The sequence below is a fragment of the Streptopelia decaocto genome (assembly GCF_964273445.1).
Source record: "Streptopelia decaocto genome assembly, chromosome: 1".
NCBI classification, from domain to species: Eukaryota; Metazoa; Chordata; class Aves; order Columbiformes; family Columbidae; genus Streptopelia; species Streptopelia decaocto.
Window position 1 is genome coordinate 128243368 of NC_138663.1, and position 23920 is coordinate 128267287.

The 23920-nt window shown below is 50.3% G+C and overlaps 1 protein-coding gene across 3 annotated transcripts in view; it reads left to right on the top strand.

The window, feature by feature from the left end:
• Nucleotides 1-23920, top strand: part of IGSF3 (immunoglobulin superfamily member 3) — a 104173-nt gene that overhangs the window by 55054 nt on the left and 25199 nt on the right. For 2 of the 3 annotated variants that reach the window (XM_082043701.1, XM_082043702.1), the window contains exons 3-6: nt 12140-12550; nt 13392-13781; nt 15442-15843; nt 19379-19783. In XM_082043701.1, coding sequence (XP_081899827.1) covers nt 12140-12550; nt 13392-13781; nt 15442-15843; nt 19379-19783 — 1608 coding nt within the window. The remainder of the gene's footprint in view (nt 1-12139; nt 12551-13391; nt 13782-15441; nt 15844-19378; nt 19784-23920) is intronic. The other variant, XM_082043703.1, reaches the window with a different exon arrangement.

Consider the following 23920-nt stretch of genomic DNA (forward strand, 5'->3'; position numbering starts at 1 on the left):
GATATTGATCCTGCACTGGAGACATTGTGGAAACTTCCTATTTACTAGTTTATTTCGTGACTTATTTTCTTTACTGTTTTGAGTGGGTTTTTTAATGCGCTACTTTGATGCAGTGTGTGCCTTTGGGTTAATGATGGCTGCACCAAAAGCATCTTCTCCTTATTTTAATGTGAGGTTTATTTCCTGAACACTTATTTTTAAATGCCCGCTGGCTCCAGCAAAGAATTTGGTGTATCCTGGAAACCTCAGAGAACTATGTCCTAGAAGACCTACCTGTATTTTGCAAGACTCAGACCTTTCCCTTCTTCCTGTAACCATCGGTGGCGTGCATCTGTGCTGCTGGCTCTGAGCGAGCCATCTTCCTATGGGGCTGCTCGCCTGGTGGGTGTCACTTGATGGGCGGGACAAGCAACCAGTGGCTGTGAAGCTGGAAGAAGTGTCCATCTCTTTCTGAAATGATGCTGCTGTTCATTGTTTAGTATGTGTCGTGGAAGACCAGCTGGTGTTTTGCCTGTGTCTTACTGCTGCCACTTCATTGTGGTTGTGTGGAGCACTCACTGCTGGGGATGAGCAAAGCTTCCTGTGGATAGTCATCACACCCTCTCTACATCAGAAGGGTCTGAGGGCCATTCCAAAAATGTTTGGAATACAATTTGTATGGCAGGAACTAACTATTGAGTGAATCTTTTCCACCTGTTTGTCTGGTTTAAGAGCTGCTGCCTTATAGTTGGTGAACACAAAGGTTTCTTCATGCACCTTGCCAGGGCAGTGCATTGCTTCATGATGGAGAGCCATCATTATTTCCATCAACTGATCCTTGTTGGCAGCTCTTCCCACTGCCTCGAGATGCCCTGTTGTCTTCCTCATCTCCTTGAAATATAGCACAGTTTGTAAGGAACAATGATGTCCTCTTCTGGAGCTGCGTGTAAGGATGCTGCTGGAGCATTGCAGACAGTGCCCTTTTGCAAGGAGAGCAACTCAGCATTGGCCATCTCTCATTGGCGTGATAACCAGAGAAGTTCACAGAAATCTGAAAGTGGAACGGGAGAAGGGGAAGAAAGAAAGGGCACTGTGTATTTTGAAATACCCAGATCGATGAATGTAAAAATAAATACATTTATTAAAAGATTTCAATATAAAGATGCCAAGCACTCTCATGCAGAAAGTCAACTGGTTGTGTGTGCCAGACTAGCTTTTCCAGACTAGCTGATTGCTGCACTGGGACAAGAGAACACCTTTTTACACAGTCTCAAAAGTGCTTCCAAGCACAGAATTTCATCTCCTCTCCTCTTACCCTCTGCCCCCTAGATCCCCACCACCTGAATCAGAGGAAGCTTGGAGCAAGAAGACCTTTAACAGGAGAGATGACCATAGCCATGTGCATAAGAGGCAAGATTGCAGAAGTAGAGTAGAAAAAGAAACCTCACTGGGAAAACAGATTTGCAGAAGTGGATGTTGGCTTGTTTTATCTACGATACCTTGATCAGATGGCAGAAGTCTGTCGACTCTTTGGCTAAATTTCCATTACTTGTCTTAATTCTGCTTTCCACAGTCTCTAGTGCAGGAGAAGAGCAGGTGGTCCTCATGGTTGGAGAACTTGGATTCCATCCTGCAAGAGCCAGACTGTGCCTTTCATTCATCACAGGAGTGCCAGCTTTAGGATAATGGTTCTGAGCTGCCAAAACCTTGTTGGAAGAAGGTAGCTTGGAAATACCCAAAAGAACCAGCATCCTTCATTCCAGCCCTCAGAAAGCTCTCCAGCTCACAGTGACTTTGTGGCTTTGTAGATGGTTTTTGTCTGGTAAAGATGTGTGTTTGAATGTGTTATGAACAATTTCCATGCTCTAAACGGGACTGTTAAAGAAAGTTCTCCACTGTCTTTGTATGGGGGATTTTTTTGTGCTTAAATTTCAAAACCTTTTCTCATCTACTTGTTAGTCACCCTATGTCCTTAGTAATCTCCATGCGAAGAAGATATGATTCTGGTCTCTCCTTCTCTGTCCATTCATCAGTATGCCATTTTCATTTTGTTTTCCCATGAGAACCTAAGACCCAGACCTGAGCTGAACAGAAAGAAATTTGGGCTGTAATAGACAATAAAGCCTAATTTTGTTCTTCCTTTGGTGCTTTGCTTCTGAAGGCTTGCCCAGAGAAGTTGTAGATGCCCCATACCTGGAAGTGTTCAAGGACAGGTTGGATGGGGCTTTGAGCAACCTGATCTAGTGGAAGGTGTCCCTGTTCATGGCAGGGGGGTTGGAACTAGGTGATCTTTAAGGTTCCTTCCAACCCAAACCATTTTGTGGTTCTATGAAATGCTCCATTCTTGTGTGCTCAGCAGGAAGGTGGAGTTTGGAGTGGATGGGCCCAGGTTCTCCATTTGGGATTCTCTGGAGTTTTTAGTTTAAAAAATGCTGCTTGCAAAAATTGTCTCCCAAGTATGTCTTGGTCTGTCCCATCTTGCCTCAGAGGCATAAATAAATCCCCGCTGCTGAGCTTAAGGCCAGAAGGGGAGGTTGGAAGCTCTGGTCTGTGAGCTTTGCAGCTTGGGAAAGGTCAGGTCCCAGAGGCAGATGAGAGAAAGGTGTTTGCAAGGTCTCAAAACCTTCATTATTGCGCAAATGAAGGAAAAACAGCTCTCACGTGCTCGCCTTGACCTCCTGTGTGATCTCTGCCGAGCCCTTGAAGCAGGGCCACTAATCTCTGAAAGCAGCTCTGCATTCTTATCTCCAGTGTTGCTCCTGCTCTTGCTTGTGTAATTAAAGTAGAGGAGAATCCTCCTTGAGAATTGATTTTTGAGATGGGTGACTTACCTGACTATAAAGCACCACAAACATTATTATAGTCCAGGGGGAATATGGCCTGAGATGTGTTTTGATTGTTTTGAAGTGATACTACACGACTCTCTCCCTGTTCAGCTGTTTGTATTGCCTGCCTAAGCACGCTAGGTTGAGCAAAATAAGGTTTTTAAAAAATTGCCGAAAAGAGGATTTTCTAAGCTTCCTACTTCTATAATTCCTTAACTTCAGCTTCAGAGGTGTAAAACATCAAGACAGCATTGCATGCGTGGCTTCAGAGGAGCCCAGTCTATGTTGCTCCTCAGCGCCGTGTTTGCTGGTTTTGGGGGGATTTTTGCTTTTCCTGGCTGTCCTGAGGGCTCTGGGAGGCTGTGGCTTAGCAGGTTGCCTTGTACCAGCTTAAGCCACAGCAAATTCCCCTGTCTCTGCTCTTAGCTCAAAAGTACTGTTAAGTAAAAGGCATCAGCTTAACCCCTGGTGGAAGAGGTGCACGCTGGTGTGCTGTGCCCTGCTGTTTGCAGTGGCTTAGGCTTGCGTTAAGCTGCGGTAGCTCGCTGGTGGTGCTCGGGATCAGTGGGAGAGCTAAACCCTCATGAAGGTGAGATTGTCCAAGAGGGAGGGAGACAGGGAAAAAGGGATTTGTGAGCTGACTCACCTTGGCTTGCTGCTGGAGATTATTGCCTCTGCAGGTGAATGGTCAGTGTGGTGCCTGGTGGTTTGCAGCCCACTGCTGCCCTCCCCTGATATATCCCCTGTTTTGGAGGGGCTTGGTGTGGTGCTTGGCGGTGCTGGGCTGGGCTGGCAGCCCAGCCAGGTGTCACTGAGCAGTGGGCACGGGAAGGTCCCACCGTCAGGGACACATCAGGCATTGCAGCATGCCTGGATCTCCTCTGGGTCTGCCTGGGGTGCTGGCCTGCTCAATGGGGTGGTTGTGGTTTAACCCCAGCCAGCAATTCAAACCCACGGTAGCCACTCGCTCACTTCTCCCCTCCCACCCCCAAATAGGGGAAAGAATCAAAAGGGAAGGGAGAAACTTGTGGACTGAGATAAACACAGTTTAATAAAATAACACTAATATACTACTACTAATATATATAAAATGAAGATAGAATATAAAATAAAAGATACTCAATGCAATTCCTCACAAACTCCATCCGCACCGAGCAGCCAGTCCCAAGCAGCAGCACCTGGTCCCGAACAGTTGATCCTGAAGAGAGAAAAAAAAGCAGAAAAGCCCAGAGACCTCTGCAAAGGGCAGGATGGCAAAAAGTCCGAGCTAAAGAAATTCCTGAACAGAACTACCCCAAAACAGAGCAGAAACCAAAATGGGTCTCCATCCCAGCTCCTTGCCAGAAGATCCCAACTCTCGGTAAATATGAAGCATGACACTGATGGGAGGGAATACTCTTATTGATCAGTCTGGATGTCAGTCAAGCTCTGCCCCATCCATGCCCCACTTCCTCAATGCCTCACACCTGTAGGCAGAGCACTCAGAGTTTCCTTGGCTCTCAGACAACAGCAATTCAAAACATTAACACTGTCCCAAAGTGTTATCTTCTTGTTCTCAAACTAAATCCAAACAGTGACCGTGCTAGCTACAAAAAAGAAGGGTTTCTGACTGCATGAGAAAAAGTTAACTCACTTTCAGTCAGACCAGCACAGAGATGCACTGCGACCACAGAGCCCAAGCACAGAGCCCACTGAGCAACTGTCTTGTCAGGTGCTGGGTAGCAGAGCACCGGCATCCAGGCTGTCACAAAGCAGAGTTCCCCCATTGCAGGGAAGGGAAGGGAAAACCCCTGTCCCTTTGGATGTCATCTCTGCCACTGCCTTGAGCCTTTTTTTCCTTGCAGGCTGGTTTGCAGGCTGGTTTGCACGCTTCTTCAGACTGAGCCCAGGATTGAAAAAAAACTCTGCGTGTGCGAGGGAGGAAGGATTTTCCTCCTCCTGGCTGGGAGATGGAGGCAGACGTGAGGCCTGTGCTCTCTGCCCCACCACATACCCGGCTCACCGTGCTCTTTGGGTGCCTCGGTGTCCCCAGTGTCTGGCCCTCAGGCCACCTCTGGTCAGGGTTTGCTCCACTGATGCTCTGGCTAATTTTTGCTTAATGAACAAATGACTCTCTCTGCTGGGTGCCTCCTTGTGCTTTTACCACCCCTTTCTGGTTTCTCTCTCTTTTTTTTTAATTAGGTCACTTGAACTTCTCCACCTAAATTAACTGTCCTAATAACCACATGTTCCTTGGGGTGTTTTTGGGCAGAGTGGGTGGGGAGAGAAGAAAGGAGCTTGTTAGTAGGAGCCTGCCTTCCCCTACTCCTCAGAGCAGCTTCAGCTCCAGGCAGAGAGGTGATGTGAGACAGCAAAACAGGGGCATGGAGTATGAATGTGCCCCTGGCACCCACCACACTGTGTCAGGAGCAGTCGATAGAAGAGGGCTAGCAATTTTGGAGGAGCATCCACTGCTTGTGGCGGGAGGAGGCTAAGAGAACTGCTCTGAACAGCACTGTGCTGGCAGGGCTAGAGCCCCAGGGTAAAACCCGGTGGAAAGGGGAAAGGTGGGTGTTTTCTTCTGGAGCCAAAGCACTCATGAGCAGCTGGGAAAGCTGTAGCTCCCTGGGGTCCATGAAGGACAAGCTGGAGCTGCGGCTGTGCGTATCTGTTCCCCTTGCACACCCACCCTGGGTGTATGGGGAAGGGGTTGCTGATGGGGCCACGGGGCACCCACTGCCAACCCTTGTGGGTCTGTGTGGGGCTTGGGAAGCTGCGGGAGGGGGTCCCATGCAGGGATTTGGCTGGAAAGCTCCTCTCACAAGGCACATCGCAGAGCAGGAGCAGGTTGTGCGGTGGCTGGGGGGACAGCACAGTGACAGCCCCAAACGGGGCAGGCTGGGCGTGTGGCTGACGGAGCCTGCAGCAAGCAAGCGGGAGTTCAGGCCCTGAATCAGAAAGCTGACCTAATTTCCAATTTTCACGTCTTCTCTCTGATTCTGGTTTTTTCCCTGTCTTCTACATTATTTACTTCTTTTTCCTGCGTCCTTTCCCACCGGTTGCTTGAACTCACCCAGTTTCTTTGGGAGATGCGTTTCTATAGGCATAATCGTTCCAGCCAATCGTTAATTTACAAACAAGGATACTATTGTAGTCGAAGGATTTATTACTACTGCTGCGAAACAACTGCCATGCCATCTTACTTAACTCTTCAGCTTCACTCTTGCTTTCTGCCAGCAGCAGAATCAGTGACAAACTGCCCTTTTAAAAAGCTGCAAGCATGCAAACTGGGGATGTGTTATTTTATTTTATTGCTCTTACTGCGGAACGTTGTGGCGTTATAATTAACTGCAGGTCATTGTAGTGTTTCACACTGTACTTCTTGATTGTGCAGCAACAAAAAGTAACTTCATTGTTCAACTTCTCATTTGAAATAAGGCTTAAATATTTACAGGAGGATTAAAAGTATATTCTGACTGCTTTTCTAGAGACCACAGGACAAGTTCTGCTCACACCTTCAGGAGCTTGGAGTGAATTCACTGACTAATTCCGAAAAGTGTAGGGTTTCTTTTTTAATTTATTTAAACAATTAGCCTTTCAGCTGCCTTTCATTTAAACCTGTCTTTAGGCATCCTTCTTTCTCTGTGCAGGTGGGGCTTTAATAAAGGCATGTAATCCCCAAACCAACCAGATTATTAACAGTTGAGGGGCTGGACTACATGACCTTTTAAGATCCCTTTCAACCCAAACTTTCTATTATTCTATGATTTATGTTTTCCCTGTGGTATCAGGAGCCTGTAGCTCTATGTTGGTGGGTGAGGAAGAGTGGACAGAAAGTTTCGCATAGAGACCCCACGCACTTAGTCACAGAAAAAGTACATCCCAGGGTGGTCGGTTTGTCTCCCCAGATTCTGGTAGGACCTTGGGCAGTGGGAGCAACTTACAAGCAGCAGCAACAGGAAATCAGCTTTGCCTGCCCCAGGCCACCTGTGAGTTTTTAGGTGGGACTTAAAAAGAAGGCAGGCAGAGGACCCTGCTAGAAGCATGATCTGCTCAGTTTTGTCCACTTCCAAAGGTGACATTTGAGGGTCTTCATTGGTTTTGCAGTATAACAGAGCATGTGTTTTCCTCCATGATTAAGGCATTACATAAGCTTTTGACTGGAGACATTATTGCAGCCTTTCAGTATTTAAAAGGGTCCTACAAGAAGGTTTGGGACGGACTTTTTAGAAGGGTCTGTTACGACAGGACAAGAGGTAATGGTTTTAAACTAAAGGAAAGGAGATTCAGGCTCAATTGTGAAGAAAAAATTTTTTACAAGGAGGGTGGTGAAATACTGGCACAGGTTGCCCAGAGAGGTGGCAAATGCCCCATCCCTGGAGACATTCAAGGCCAGGCTGGACGGGGCTCTGAGCAACCTGATCTAGTTGAAGATGTTCCTGCTCATGGCAGGGGTTTGAACTAGATGAGCTTTGAGGGTCTGTTCCAAACCAAACTGTTCTATGATTCTGTGATTGATGACAGAGAGCGGTGTCTAGTGTGCTGTAGCAGGTATGGATCGGCACGTACAGCTAATTGCAAGGCTTGAGAGGATTACATTGCTAATCTAGATATCTTCCCTGCCTCATCACCACCCCCTTCCTCCTGCCACACACATGCACACATATTTGGATCCTGTAAGGATCCAAATAGTGATGGGGGCAGGGATATAAGGAGAGTGGCTCCCTGAGAGCTTGCAGTGGCTGGGAGAGGACAGGTCCCTTCCAGTTGTTTCTGTGGCATCAGGCTGTCAGACTGTCCCTCCCTGGGATGGCAAGGCTAGCTGCAGGAGGGTTAGCAGCTTGCAGAGGGTAATAATAAAATGTTGCGTCCCCTCAGTGCCATTTGCGGTGCCATTCGGTGCCTGCCAGCGCTCACCTCTGGACCAGTGGCACTGGCATTGCGGTTCCTCTTGAGCAGCTTGTTTCTGTCTCGCATGCACAACCACAGGGATTGGGGAAGGAGGTTCATGGCACTGAGCTGGGATCCCTGCAGGGCAACAAGATGTCATGGGGCAGATGGAAACATAACTCTTCTACTAATTCCCTGCAAAATCCAGAGCAGTATTTCTGAGCCAGAAGCAGCTCCCTAGGAGTAGAGAATACATGTGTTTGTTCTTCCTAAATAGTTCACTCTTGACACTTGGCAAGCTTATCTCTGCCCGGGTAGTATGAACTGGGCAGTTGGGAACACAGGGTATCACCACAGGGTGCCTCTAAAGTCTGTCAGTGGGTAAAAGCTATAGTGAAGTCCAAGGGAAGAAGAGGCTGGTGGGTTTTACTTGTCTTACAGTGGCCCTGAGATGGTCCCACTGTGCTGAGTAGCCTGTCTAAATTATTTTTCTCCTGAAGAGCCTACAGTGTAAGGCTGCCCTGTTGCTAAGTGATTTTCAGAGTGTTGTTTTACCAGCTTCCAGGCTGATGTTCTTCCTGCATCACCTGACAAGGAACTGGCATCTCAGGCAGGTTTGCTGCCTTACCTGGGAGTAGAAGAAATGTTGGTATCTCTCTGGTTTGTGTCTGGCACATAAAAGCTTTGATAGCCTACCTCTTGGGGGTGGTTGGGGTTTTGGATACCCAAGGAGAAATCGGAGCCAGGCAGGGAGAAGGGAGACACCTGGGTGGTCTTTGTCCACCTGAGGCACAGTTCAGCATGGCTCCAGGAACTACTGCAAATGTAGCTGGTCCTGGGCCTCAAAGAAGAGCACATTGAAGAATTTGAGGTGTGTGCTGAGGCCACACCTAGGAACTCCAGTCTCGGCTGCCTGCTTGTTTTCTGGGAGACTATAAGCCTTATCCTAAACTAAACGGCCTTAATTCCCAATCTGTAAATACTTTATGTAGCTCACTGAGTGCTCATCTATGGGGGTGTGTACATTTGAGGTGGGCTTGACTGGAGCTGTGTGTGCAGGCTTCCTGAGGAGGGAATGCCCATGGGCACCACCCTAGGGGAAAGGGGAGCATCTCCAGGCTCCCCCCACCCTCCTCCTCTTTGTCCTGACCGCAGGGCTCTGGGACTCTCCCTAGCCGGGTCCCTGACACCCTCTAGTGGTAATATTTACATTTAATATTTCAGGAGCTCTCAAAACTTGGGGGTGCTTTTGAGCACCCTCTGCTTAGCAGCCCACCCACTGCTGAGTACCTACTCCAGTGCCCTATGCCGTAATCTGCAGCTTGGGGACTAACAGGAAATTCTGTATTTATTGCTGGCTTTGGGTTTGGCTGTAGTGCAACAGGTTTGTTCCCACCAAGTGCTTTTCAGCTGCTCATCCCCCCGTCTCTGCTTGCTGCCAAAGGTAACCTTGATGTTGGAGAGAGGGGAGCTCTTCTGGCACCTCCAGGGTGTCATGGCAGCTGCAGGGATAGCCTTGTGGTGGGGGACGAGGTTGCTGGGTGCTGGGGGAAGTGCAAGGCAGGCTGTCTGGATGGGATGTTGAAAAGAGGAGAGAAGCAGGCTGGAGCTGGATGAGAATGTGCAGGTGAGAGGATGTGTCCTATAGCATCCATCTTGGCTCTGATTCAGGTGTGGCCCTGCTCCCCTTCAGACAGTGATGACTCTCATCTAAGCTTACCCTTATTTTCAAGTGGAACCCAACTTGCAGGGTGCCCCTAGAAACCCTGGTGCTTCCCATGGTAGGTGACTGAGGGATGGGTGCGTGCAGCCTGGCAGCGTGATGGCTGGCTTCCAGGTGAACACCATGCAAAGAGTTACTTGTGTCCTGATCTACAAACTGATGTCCTTGAAGTCTGAGCAGGATAACTGGCTTGGGAGGAACTTCTCTTCTGATAACACACCTCCCCATGTGTGCTGTCATACCTTTGCTTGCTTTTCTGTCCATGACTTCCTGATCTGCTCCAGCCTGATGGGCTGAGCAATGCCTGTAGCCCTCTTGTTGGCACAGGCCAGCAGCCTCTGTGCCTTGGGGTGGTGCGTGAGCCCCAGTGGACCTGCAGCCCTCCTGCGGGACTCCCCAGTGCTCCGCAGCACTCAGAATGAAATGCTCATCGGGCTTCTGAAATGAGCTGTGACCTGCTGCCATGTTCAGCTGCCTCTTGAGAATGGCGTTTTCCCCTCTCTCCTACCCGCCTCCCTAGTCCCCAAACACGATACCCCAGTTGCATCTCGCGGTGTAACTAAAAAAGTTGTTCGTGCATCACTGGTCAAGCATGAGAGCGAAGCACAGAGCCCTTCTGCTGCCCCAGCCAGCTCAGGGCTCTTGCCTGTCCCTCTTGACATCTCATCCTTTGGAAACTGGGCTTTCATTTGGTGAGTGTGTCTCTAATCCTCCTGGGTTAGGAAGGTGACACTGACTGAACGTATGTCCATACCCAGCTGATGTAGACAATGTCCTCAAGGCGGCATGCAGCCCAAAAGGTCTTACTGATTCCTCTAACCTAGAGGGTCTCGGCTGGCTTTTTTAACCGAAAGAGTAGCAGGAATGCAGCACAGCATGTCACAGCACCTGGAAATACGAAGCCATGGTTCCAGTGGCTGAAGCGGTGCCTGCGCTGGCCTCTAACCTGCTTGGGGAACAGCATAGCTTGTTTGAGATCAAGCCTTTATACAGGCTTCCTGGCATTACTCGTGGGGAGCGGGCAGCTCCATGTCTGGCAAACAAGTGCCTGGCCTGTACTCGCCCTGCACAGCCAGGCAGGCTTTCTGGGTAAGCAGGGCACCCCTTTGCCTGTAGCCAGCAAGCGGCTGTTCTACTGAGCAGGGCTGGGGGGCACACAGGCAATCGGGGTGTACCCAGGGCTCTCAAACTGGGGGGGAGGAGGGCATGCAGGTTTTCTTCACAGCTGCCCGCTTTCGCCCTATACGCTGTTGTGCGGAGGCTGGTGTAGCAGCCTCTGCCTTTGAAGCACCTCAGGAGAAAAGTGTAATAACTCCCAACAAGATGATGATCAGGTTTAATTTATTCAAATAACGTAAGAAAAGTTATAAGAGCCCGTGGCTGGAGGGCAAAGAGAAAGGAGCTGCACGGCTATGGAAATTATTGAGAAAGGTTTGAAATGAGAAATTTAAATCTCATCGTGCAGGTGGTGTGAACCGGTGAAGTTAGTTGCTGCGTCACTGCGGGTCTGGAAGTCAGAGGGAAGTGGGAAAGGCGAAGTGAGGTGGGCTTCTGGCCTTGGTCTGCCAGAGGCTATCACTGGGACAGGAGCCTCAGCGAGGAAGATGAGGGGAAGGAAGGGAAGAGGAGACCCGGCTGCAGGGACAGGGGCAATGGCCTGCGATGTAAATGGCTTTACCAGGTACGTTCCCTGTCAGGGGCAGCGCATTGCCTGGGTAATGAGCATGTGGTAAAAGCAAATGCACCCATCTGGGCTGGATGTGGGAAGATCTCCCTCTTGTTTACTCCATTTCATGGCTTTTTTCTTTCCTGTCTTCTGACTTTTCTGCCATAAATAATCCCAGTAGTTGTCTTCACTGCATCTCATTGCTTTCCGTAGCCGTGCCTGAGCGGAACAGCTGCAGTTTTCGGCAGCTCAGCTAATTTCATCAAACCTTCCAGTGCTGTCAGTGAAACCAAACTGAGATATGTTAATTATATTCCACCAGTACGTGGTGAAACCGTGGGCATTAATAGGCTCTCTAACGCTGCCTTGTCTGCAGAGCTGGGAAGAAGCTTTGCATTCATCCTTCCACATGATGTTTCCTGAGACAACAAAGTCTAGAAGGGCTTCTTTTTAAGAATGTCTGTCTTCTGGTGGTAGAACCTCTTGCAAAAATTAAGGTGCTTGCTAAAATCCAGAAAGGTTTGGGGGCTGCAGTTCTTTTTCATTCCGATTTTAGCAGCTGTACGTCCTTTCCTCCAGTTAATCAACTGGAAAAGTACGCAGCAGTTTCATTACCAAGTGCCTTGACATGACCGTGTCCTGGGAGTGGGAGCTGGGCAGGCTGCAACTGCATTGCTGCCCTCAGAGGAGCCACTTCCCTCTGAATGCAGAAACCCCTTCCTTTGGCCTGAAGGAGTCATTAGAACATGAAGTATGATATAAACAAAGGAGAGGGGAATTGGATATGCTGACTTTTTCGTGGACAACCCTGTGCAGTCACTGGGGCTGTTGAGCAGGAATTTTAGCACAGCACTGGAGTGTGTGCTGCAGGTTACAGTCATTCCCAGCCAAGGGCTTTGGGGGCAATTCTCCCCTTTTTGGGGGACAGGTGTGAGCCAACAGCACTTTTCTAATAATTAATGATTAATTACAGCCTTAAAAAGAAACCTCTCCCCCATCTCTCCTTTAATATATCTGGACTTTAGACTCAGCATTGCTGACTCTTGGGCTGTGTCTCCCCATCCCCCTTTGCTGCAGTGATCCCCGACTCGCTGCGGGTGACGGCGGTCCCCCAGACGCTGAACAAAGTGGAGCGCGACTCCCTGGAGCTGAAGTGTGAGGTGTCCAAAAGCACGACCCAGCACAGCCACGTCTCCATCGCCTGGTACCGGCAGCGAGGAAGCGAGGCACCCGTGGAGATCATCTCCCTCAGCCGTGACTTCGTCCTGCGGGCTGGCAGCGCCTATGCCCAGCGGCAAGCCACGGGGGACGTTCGCTTGGACAAAGTTGGGGAGACCACCTCGAAGCTCACCATCTACAACCTCCACCCGTCAGATCAGGGCGAGTTTTATTGTGAGGCGGCTGAGTGGATCCAGGACCCAGACAAGTCTTGGTATGCCATGACCCGCAAGCGTTCCCAGGGCGCCATCGTCAACGTGCAAGCCACCGGTCAGTATTTCCTCTACCTTTACTCGCTCGGCTGGGTGGTGTGAAGAGGCGGAAAACAGAGCTGTGCCATGTTAGGTGGCTGGGGCTTGGCTCTCTCCTTTGCTGTGTGTCCCTGACAGGGTGAAGCAAGGCAAAGGAGGGTCCAAGTGCTGCCTGCGGGCAGGGCAGATGTCAGTAAATAGCAACTAGGGGACACTGGGGTAGCAAGGGGGCTTGGGTGGCAGCCCCTTTCTCCTGACATAACCAGCAATCTAGGGCTGATGCATGAGATGCAACATAAATCTTAAGCACTTGATGCTAGCAAAAGCAATGAGAATTTTGGTAAGTGAGGAGATAAGAGTGACAGCAGAAAATAAAAACTTTTGGCAAGCACTTCTGTATTGCACGAGGTCCATCTGCAAGTTGAAGTCCTTCTCCCAGCCCACACCACAGGTTCCTGCTAAGAATCTAAGGACCTGGCTGAGCTCTTTTTTCCTCTGTGATATCCCCAAAGACCCTGCCTCTCAACCCCGGGCTGTGTGGGGTGTGAGTAGGACTAGGCTCCAGCTTGCATCCAGCAGTGCCACTCGATGCTGGTGTCGCAGAAGAGCTGCTCCCAGGAGTAAAGGGTCATGACTGGGGAAGTCCTGAAGCTCTTGTGTGCTGGACAGCAAACTGTCTGTCCTGCAGCACAGCCGATCCAGTTTCTCACAGCAAAAGCAAGCCTGTAACCTGTGGATGTACATATCTGAGGGATGTTGGCCGTACAGGGAGTATCAGTTTGTAAATACCTCACACGAGGTGTGCTGGATTTCCTGATGGGCTTTGCCGTGCTGACATGAGTTGTTCTGTCTCTCCCTAGATAAGGAGTTCAGTGTTCGTCTGGAGACAGAGAAACGGACTTATATTGTGGGCGAGCCGGTGGAGTTTCGTTGCATTCTGGAGGCACAGAATGTCCCTGACCGCTACTTCTCCATCTCCTGGGCCTTCAACAGCTCCCTCATCGCCAGTCTGGGACCCAACGCTGTGCCGGTGCTCAACAACGAGTTCGCCCAGCGCGAGGCCCAGGGCCAGCTCAAGGTAGCCAAAGAAAGTGACAATGTTTTTGTGCTGAAGATCTACCGCCTCCGCCTTGAGGACAGCGGCAAGTACAACTGCCGGGTGACCGAGCGGGAGAAGACAGTGACGGGGGACTTCATCGACAAGGAGAGCAAGCGGCCAAAGAACATCCCCATCACCGTCCTGCCGCTCAGTAAGTAGAGATTTGCCCATCCCCTCCTGGGGACAGTGTTCTACTGGGCAGCTAGCTGGTGATGCCGTGAAGTGCCCAACCTTCAGTGGTGGGAAGAGGGAGGATAATAATTTGCATGCTGTGGGTGCTTGAAAACCCAGCTGGCAAGATTTGGCTTTTTTTAATGGGAAGGAGATACTAGAGAAGGAGGGATATGTGTCAGGTCTGTAGGTGGGTAAACATGCCCCCACCTTGGTAATGGCCCCAAGGCCATTGGCGGTTTTGGCCTTTGAGCTGAAGGTGTGTGTGATAGCTTCCAACTTGCTCCTCACACCTCTCTTTCCACCTTGCTCTAAAGTACTCAGAAGGTGTCGCGGGGAGACCAGGTTGGCTCTGGTTTATCCTAAGAGCTTCTAGGCTCCTGCAGGCCATTCAGTGGCTGTTGTTCAGCTGTCTTGCAACACAGCTGTACTGGGAGAAAGCAGGGTTCCTGTGCTCCTCGAGCCCCAGTCTGCTCTTCAGCGTGGAGGTCTGTCATGGTCATTGTGTGTCTGCCAACCCTGGTGAAAGCAACCCTGCTGGAGGCTTGCCTGAATGCCTTTTGTGTTTGTCAGGCAAACATCATAAACACAGAAATAATGGGGTGAAAGGAGCGAGTTCACTGACTCATGCCTTATTTTGCTTTCTGAAACTTAGGTAGCCATGGCATGATGAACCATGGACATGTTGGCCAGGCTACCTTGGCAGTGGGCTTTGGCCAAACAGAGGGCAGCTGCAAGAGGATTTCACATGATGTTTGCTTCCTGTTTCTCAGGTTTCTAGGGAAATGCAGCCCTTTCCTCTAGCTTTTTTTTCCATCCTCATTTCTCCAAAAGAAATTCTATTTTCTCCTACCAATATTTTGGCTCATTTGTTTGGCTTTTCGAAATCTTGCTCTGGACACATCTCTAAAATTTAGTACTTCTAGGCACAACTGCCTTTCAGAGAGATTCCATTCCTGCCATTTGATAAATCACCAGCTCTAGGAACAAATGTGATGATTTTTCAAGGGTGTTGAGTGTCCATAACTCTGACAGAAGACAGCAAGAGTAACCAGCACTGAGTATCTCTGAAAAACCAGCCGTAAAGCCTTACATCTCTGGGAAGCTCAGGATATCATTTTTTGTGATGCTACCAAACATTGATAGCTACCTCTGTTGTCATTAGCGATGGGAGTTTGGGGGAGCTTCTCCCAAAAGTTATTGTAGGAATGGACATGGCAAGATGGTGATCAGGATGATGTGAACTGAAAAGCCCAGGGAGCTGGAAGCTTTTTCTGGCAGAAGCCGGTTGCATGCAATGCATGTTGTAGCAACACAAATTGCCTCAAGTTTTGCTGAGATCCCATCCTGGACCTGCGACCAGAAGATGCAGCAAAGTCTTGTGAGCCATAGGCAGAGAGATTTCTCCCAGCTTTGGCCGACACATGGTATTGAGTGTGCAAGTCACCAGGAGCAGCTCGCTGCCCACAAGCTGGTTTTGGATGTGGTCACGCATGAAGTTAAGACGTGCCTGGACCCAAATGTGTGGGCAGTTTCCTGCACCTGGTAGAAAGCCTCTCTGGCCGGCAGCGTCCTTCTTGCAGACCGAGAAGTGGCGAGTGTGTGTCATCTCCCCTGTGTGTATGCGTTTCTCTCCTTAGAGACCAGCATCTCCTTGGAGATTATCAACAACGCCAGCAATGTCTTGGAGGGGGAGAGCCTGCGCTTTGGCTGCAACGTACGCTCCGGCATCGGGCCCCAAAGCCGCCTCTCCGTGGCCTGGCACCTGGTGGACAGGCTGAACCGGCGCAGCGAAATTGTGCGTCTGGATCGGGAGGGGACCCTGCAGCCAGGCCCCTCGTACGCCGAGCGCAGCAGCTATGGGGGCATCCAGGTGGAGCAGGTCCGGCCCGGCTCCTTCACCCTGGAGATCTTCAACAGCGTCAAGGCGGACGAGGGCCACTACGAGTGCCGGGTGGCCGAGTGGACACGGACGCTGGATGGGGAGTGGCAGATGGTTGGGGAGCGGCACACTGGCACCCCGGTGTCCATCACTTCTCTGGGTGAGTACTCAAGGCACGGGGGCCACGGGGCCGTCATTCCTGTGTGCCTGACCACCCCCAGGAGGTCACCTGTGAGTAAATGGGGCTGCTCTTGGCACTCCTGCCTTTGCTTGCTGGCAAAATGGAGGTACCTGGCAGTCCGCCTGCAGTAGGTTGATGCAAAACACCTGCATGCCCCATTGTGTGTGGAGGCAAAGTCTGAGGGGTGGCTGTGGCAGGAGGAGAGCAAGCGGGGTGGCTGAGGAGAGGGGCAGTGCTTTCAGCATCCTTCCTAGGAGGGAGAGAGGCTGCCAGTCCCATGATACGTCCCCCCAGCAGTGGAGCCAGGCTATGGTCAGGGCCACGGTGTTGCTCCATTGGCAGCCCATGGGCATTTGAAGCCTCCTTGCCTGCCCCAGGTAAACCTTAACCTCCACTTGCCAGACCAGGAGGCTAAAACACTGGACATCTGTTGGCCCAGCTACCAGAAATGGGGAACATCTCTGACAGCGTTAGAAGCCTGCAGGAGATATGGGTCAGGCACTGAGCTGCTGGCCCAGAACCACAACATCGTCCATGACCAAGTTGAACTAGGAGCTGGAATCATTGCAGCTGGTACTCTGCCAAAGAGCTCCTCCATTTCAAACACAGCAAAACCACATCAGTTTAGGAACAGGTGGGTAGGGCATGAGGGATTTTGCGTGGACCGTGAATTACTTTGGTCCCACTCAGGCCTTGCTGTATTAAGTCCTGGACTAGTTCCCAAAGTACTCTGCAGGAGACGGAAGAAGAGATGACTGCTCCAATGAGGCCACTGATTTGCAGAATGCCAGGGCTATAAACAATAGGAGAACGCTACTGCGAGGTCAAGATAGGAATTTTGGGTGGGCTTTTTTTTTTTTTTCGGTTCTCTGCAGTATTATGCTTTGGCAAGATGTGTGAGACCAGCCTTCAAAGTTGTATCATAGATTAAAATCTTGCTTTTTTTCCTCCTTTTCTCGCCTTCACTTTTGACCTTCTTTCAGAGACTGTTCTGTCCGGAGCTGGAAATCTTTTCTATATAGCTTCCAAAAGCAGATAGGGATGTTAGTTTGTAAAGGACTAAAGGCAGATTCTCATGTGGTTTCAACAGTATCTTCCTTGTGAGTTCAGCAGCCTTTGGCCTGCTGTAAGTCCACCTATCAGCCTTTCTTTCTCTTTGCTCTGCCCCTTATCACTTTTACTCTTGTTAAAATTTAAGGTGCTCAGAATTGCCCAGCAGTTCCAGAAGATGCAGTGGAAAGGTAGTGGTTCCTCCTCCACTCCTTGTCGCAGAGAAATTGCCAGCTGTTGAGCATGTTTTGTCAAGTCCTCTAAGAAATTCCTAGGTCCTCTTCCTATCTGCAAAGCTGAAGTAACTCATGAAAATTTAGTGAAGGAAATATTGAGTATCGTTTCGTTGCTGCTGATTCTGATATTTTTTGTTCAGCGTAATGTTTTCGAAGTGTCCTGAGAAATTCAAATTGAAGGTGCTGAGAAAGAACAAAAGAGGTTTATGGCCTACAGAAATTGCTAGTAAAAAAAAAAAAGCAGTAAATTTAGTGGCACTCATGTTTCAAGTTAAGGTCTAATCGTTTGCCAGTCTGCCAGGGTAAGAAACTCTTTAGCTGAAACAGCACAGATGATGTTCAAACCCATAAATCTTATCTACAGGGTGGTTCAGAAGCAATAGCCAGAAGAGGGATGTGCTGTCAGATGAGACCAGATGTCCCTGAACTTCTGAGGATCTCGAGTGCCTGGCAGACACTTCAGTCCCTGGCTGGCTGGGGAAGCAGAGTGCCAGCCGGGTGAGGGGGGAGACGCTGTATTCTTGTAGAGAGGTCTTGCAGAAAATCTGCCCGCTTTTATACCTGGCTTCTCTTCTTTTGTGCCAAGTCCTGCCTGAAGAAAGAAAGGCCTTTGTGTGTTAACCTAAGTGCCATGAGTATGTTGCCTTGAGGACCTGAGAAACACACCTGGTTTTCACACAGCAGTCAAGAGAAGTCCCTTCATGAAGCTGCCCAGGCCCACTGGAGGTTAAACTTTAAGAAGTCAGATGGTCTTGGTGAAGTTGACTTTCGAGGGCCATCTCAGGCTCAGCAGTGCTCTGAGCTGGTCCCAGTAACAACACTTGCTGGGGCAGGAGGACTGCTGCGGGGGATGAAGATAAGGGCTCTCGTGGGGATGATGCAGCAGTCCTGCAGGGCAGACAGCCTGGGTCTCTGTCTCTTCTCCGGGGTAATCACGGAACATGCTGCAAGCGGCTTTAATCCCAAAGATTGACCTGTTTTCTCAGTAATTACACATTCCAGAGCTCTGACACGGTGACGCCGTGGGGCTGCAGAGGCACTTGCTGCAGCATGCAGATACGGTGGTGTCCGTGCCGTGACCAGTCTCGCCTGTGGCAGCAGCTCTCTGGGTTGCAGTGAGCTCCCAGCTCATCTCTCAAACTATAACTTAAAGCTGGTGGCGGGCTGAAGCTCTCTGATGATCCAGAAGATGTTCCTGTTCCTGCTGGGCACCGGCTGGTGGTGGCTGTGCTGGGCACCAGTGCTGCAGGGAGGAGGAAAGCTGCCAGCCAGCGTGGGACACCCTGCGGGGCCTCCTGGGAAGGGAGTGCTTCTTGGGATGCTGATGATAGAAAACAAGGTCCCTGCCAAGTCTGCTGGATGCACTGAAGTGATTGGAAGAAAAGAAAATCTTTTTCTCTGCAGCTCAGAACAAATGAGCAATGGAAATACTCTGTCTCAAAATGTAAGCCAGTCAAGTGGGAATATGTTACCTTCAAATTACTAGTAGACTGCTGGTATTAAACTCCCCTAAACAAATGACATGCTGGAGGTAGACAAGTCAGTCCTTTTGACTGGCTTGCAGAGTGGTGAATGTGTGAGAATAACTGCATAAGTCATCCTGGAGTTGTGATCTGGAGGAAAACAAAAGCCTTGTGGTATGAAAGAACAGGAGCAACCAGCTTCTCTCTCTTTTAGTTTCCTCCATCCTGGGGTTTCGTAACCACTGCCTCCTCTCCCATGCATGGTTGAAGGCTGCTACTTCTCGCTTTCCTCATCTTTCCTTCACCTGCAGCAACCAGCCACAGACCTGAGGTGGGGGATGGGGTGGGGACCCCCTGCCCAAGAGGTGGATGTGACTCATGGTGTCTGTGAGGGGTCAGGCTGGCACTGGGCAGCTGCTCTGCCTGTCACTGCTCCCTTGCTGCTGCATTTCCATGCGGGACTTTGGCAGCGTGCAGGGGCTGCATCTTGGGGGATCTCGCTCCTCTGGGCAGAAGTTGAGTGTGATCCTGCTGCCACTGCTGCAGCCAGTGCTCACACAGGCCGTCATCACTATGCAGGCACTTCATTGTGGTTTTGCGGCTGCTGTTCGTGCTGCTTTGCAATTGCAAACGAGGAGCCGACACAACGCAAGTGTCTGGTTATTCCAGGCTCACAACTGGATGACCACGCTCTAGCATTTGCATGTTGACAGCAGGGTCTTGTTAGGCAGGTGTCTCTCAAAGCCCTTTTCTCTCTTTCCACAGAGGCCGGCTTTGCTGTCACAGCTATCTCCCGCACCCCCGGGGTGACGTACAACGAGTCCTTCGACCTCCAATGCATCATCAAGCCCCACTACCCGTCATGGGTACCGGTGTCGGTGACGTGGCGTTTCCAGCCAGCGGGCAGCACCGAGTTTCATGACCTGGTCACCTTCACACGTGATGGCGGGGTCCAGTGGGGCGACAGGTACGCGGGTTTCCGGACCCGCACTGCCATCGAGAAGGCTGAGTCCAGCAACAACGTGCGCCTGAGCATCAGCAGGGCGAGTGACACAGAAGCTGGCAAGTACCAGTGCGTGGCTGAGCTCTGGAGGAAGAACTACAACAGCAGCTGGACGCGGCTGGCAGACAGGGCCTCCAACCTGCTGGAAATCAGAGTCCTACGGCCGGGTGAGTGCTGAGAGTGCATGAGAGGGGCTGGGGTGTGAATTGTGGGGACAGGGTACGTAGCAGTGCTGCAGTGGCCTCTCCAGAGCAAGGACCACTTTTGTGGCTGTGACTGACATCTCACACTTGTGCATGGTGCAGGTGGGACTGCACAGTTCTTTGGCCATGGATATGTTGGAGCTCCCTTGTGCACCTCTGGGAAACTGGGTCTTGTCTTTGTTCCTCATGTGCTATTCATGGGGTTTCCTTCTGGGAGGCTCAGTCCATTCTCCAGATTGTTCCTGTGAGATGGAGGTGGCTTTCAGGTTGCCACCTCCATTCATCACAGCAGACTCAACCTGTGGAAGAGAAGGATGGGGCAAACAGGATCAAAGAGAGGGGTGCTCCTACCAAAGCCTGCAAGGGCACACACACCATAGGTGAGGTGCTGAAACTCTTGTCTAGTAACTAGCTGCATCTCTCACTCTTCTTGTGGCATCTTTAGTCTTGGCTCAGGTCCTTGCAGCATAGTCAGTCCTCCTTTTGTGTTCCTGGGCAGAGGGACTCCTTGCCAGGGTCTGTCTTATGGCTTGGGCTTTGTGTTTTTCCCCTCAGTGGCCCTGTTCGTACTCTCCTCCACCTTCCCCAACCCTTAGCATGTCTTTGGAAAAGTCAGGAGATGCTGTGAGCTCCAGGTGGCTCATGAGCTCCCTATCCTCTTTCTTTCCTCCCTCCCTCCCTCCCTCCTTGCCCTCACCTCCAGGTTAATCTTCTCCATTTATCTTGATTATCCTGCCTTGTAATACATGTTTTACTGCTCACAAGGTCAGTTTGGTGATGTTCTTCATTTTAGCTGATTTCCCTAGGAAACAGCATTGACTGGATATGGTCCCTGTAGTAATATGCTTCTTCATGGCACATCTCTGTGCAAGTATGTGTGTGACAGAGAGAGAAACAGAAATCCTTGATAACAGCTTCCAGAAGAGAGCCTCTGTGTCACCGCTCAGGGTGGCCAGAAGGATGTCTAAAGGATGCTTAAACCATGCTCTGACAACTGGTTCTTTTTTACTGGAGCAGTAAGCATCAAGCGATGCCTTAACAGAACAAGTCATCTTGTTCTCCGTGATTTTTGCCTCTCCCTGTCTCCCTGCTGCATGACAAACTACAACTACACAAATCTTAGCTGTCAGTCCAATGAGCCTTGCACAATGTTCGTGGTTTTATGGCCCACAAGGGGATGGAGGAGAAGAGGGAGGCTCCTCGGAGCATCCCCAGCACCATGGTTTTGCTCATTGTGTTTTGTTTCCACATCCCAGGCAGCCTCTGAGAGAGGGTGGTTGATGTTCTCCATGGATGCAATGCCAGAAGTTGTACTAGCAACTGCTGTGTTTCTTTCTGCTTTTGCAGACTGCAGAGGGTAGGGTCGTGTCATGTCATTGCTGGGTCTTTGGCTGGATAATCTCCAGAAGGGATCCAGGATGATGTGGGAGGTGACTTCCTCGGTCACCTCTGAAAGAACACCCTAGTGCCCCCACAGTCAGACCTGTGCTGATGAAGGAGATACTGGTTTTCAGATTAATATCCAGGGCTTCTTCAAAAGTACACCTGAATGACTGAACACCTGAGAGCTCTGTCAGTCTAATTTTGTGTCTCTACAGTCACCTTAGTCTGAGATAATTTCAGGCTGCTCTTGGATGTCTTAGTCCTAGTTTTCTCCTTTGCCTTGCTACTAGTCATGTATTTCTGCCTTGACCCATATGCCAGTGAGTGTGGGGTGAACTGTCTCCACTACCAGTCCACTATGGGACACTGTAAAGAAGGTTCGTCTGGAGGTCTTTTGGCAAACTGAGCCAGCGTGTGCTTCCAGATTGTAAGTTAAAGCTGGGATTCTCGTTTCCTCTTAAACTCCTACTCCCTGTTCGTCATAGTGACCTTTCCATTTGACAGGTTCCAGGTGCAGACATGGCAATCGATATTTGCCAGCCTTTAAAGTGGGTTCAGGTGAGAAAGGTAAAACAGCGGCTGCCTGATTGCTTCATTAATCTCTTTGTTTTGTGAAATCCCACATCCTCCAGGGACAGGCTGCTGGAGCTTCTCCTGGTGTGTCAGTTTGCCGTTTCAGCGCTCAGGCTGTCTCTCCTTGGCACTCTGGCAGTGTTGTCATCTGTGCTGAGTGGTAACTGTAGAGATGGCAGTGCTTCTTCTGAATTACACATATTAATGTGGCTGCAAAGCACAGGGTGTTTCAAAAAGATGGACCCAATTTCAAAGCAGTATATTTCATGATGGCAGCATGTTACAATTACACAAAAATTTACCGGCAGCATGTTACAATTACGCAAAAATTTACCAACAGTTTAATGAGTTATCCAGTTTTAGTAACCCTAACCCTGCCCTTTCAGGTGGTAAGAGTTTCACATATGGACAGTTCATGGTTGAGATAAAGTGATTTCAGATTAGGTCCATCTTTTTGAAACATCCTGTAATTTCACTGACAGCTATCTCATGGCCAACAAGTAATGTTGAGGAAACACTAGCTGCCTGAAACACTCCAGTCCTTTCCTACTCCTGGGAAGAAGTGAGCAGTATTTGAGAAACGAAACACGTAGTTTCTGCAGGAACAAGTGAATAAAGCAGGCAGTGGCAGTATTAGCCCAGCTCTGACATAGGGCCTGTAGGTGGGATGGCAGAAGTGCCCCGCATGGCATCCAGAGCCAGATTTGGCCTCTCAGTGTGACATTCCTGGCCCCATGGGCACAAAACCATTATAAGGACTGGCAGCATGAGAAGAAGCCCTGTGAAGGATGCTGGCTGTACACATGTGAGAGCTTACAGAGAATTTAGGTATCACGAGGGCATGGTGTTCTTGACTTGGTGGTGCATGAAAACTCAGTAGCAGATCTCGAGCTCTGGTATTTCTGTTTCATGGCCTGCTCCTCACTGTTGCACAAGCCGGTACATGCTGGTTGCACAGGAGGAGGGTTGTGCATGGGTATCGGCACACTGCCCTGTATAGCTCGTGCACGCTTTGCAGGGAGAGGGACCTGCGCTGCTGCGTGGTGAGTGCTGGGTTTTAACTTCTGCAGGCTGGAGCAGAAATCCAGGCTGGTGCTAGGGGTCTGTTGGGAAGGATTGTGGACCAGGCTGGCGAGTGGCTAGATCACCTGTGGCCGTTTTGTGTCCTTAGAATGCAGTGCTCTCTTTTTTTACTTCCATCTCTCGAGCTGTGTGTTATTTCTCGGTGAGCTCATGTTGCAGCAAAGGGGGAGGAACAATAAAAGCATGGATCGGTCCATGCCAGCTGCTTCTCCGAAGCCAAAGCTGGCAGGAAACGATGCACAGGAGTGCGGGCTGAGCTTGGAGTGAGCCCCAAGTGCAGGGGTGGAGATTTCTTCCCACCTGCATCCTTGTGTTTGGGGCTTCCCTTCTGCTGTGGTATCTGGCCTATCTTTGAAACCCAGGTTCTTTCATCCCTGAAAGCTGAAGCTTTCCCTGGGGGCTCACCACCCCTTTATTCTGAGGGTTCACCACCCCTTTCCCTTCTGAAGCCATTGCCTTGCCCTTTGTGTGCTTACCCCTTTCCAAGGTGAAGAGAACCCCCAAGCTTTACTAGGCTGATCTACAGGAGATCAGTCAGGACAGATGTGTCTTGTCCTTGGAGAGGACAGGTGTGGTGACTCCCTGGAGCTTGCTCATTGTGGGCTTTAGGGGACGCAGAGGTGCAGGCGGTTCTTTTTGAACCTAGGTGACCCTGAGAGCATTTGGATTCAGGCTAAGCTGTCAGTGTGAGGATGCTGGCTGAGCAGTACCCCTCACTGCTCTTTGTCCCCTTCCTCATGCAGGGGGGGAACAGTGCCCAGGCCCTGGGTCCAGCTGAGGGAGGAAGGTGATAGATGGATGCATCTGGGTCACAGGGAGACCCAAGGGCTGCCAGGCAGGCTCTGTTCCCAGCTCCTCCTTGGATCTTGCTTCTCCCTGCCAGATTTTCAGGGATGGAGCAGCTGAGACAGGAGGTGCTGTCTGGGAGCAGCGTGTCTGTGCGGTCTGCAGGGCTCAGACAAGGGCAGCAGACAGTCTCTGGCGGCATGATGGGACACTGCTGCGATCTGAGCAGTCTGGGACGTCTGGATAGGACTCTTGGCAAGGAGGCTTGAGCAGATT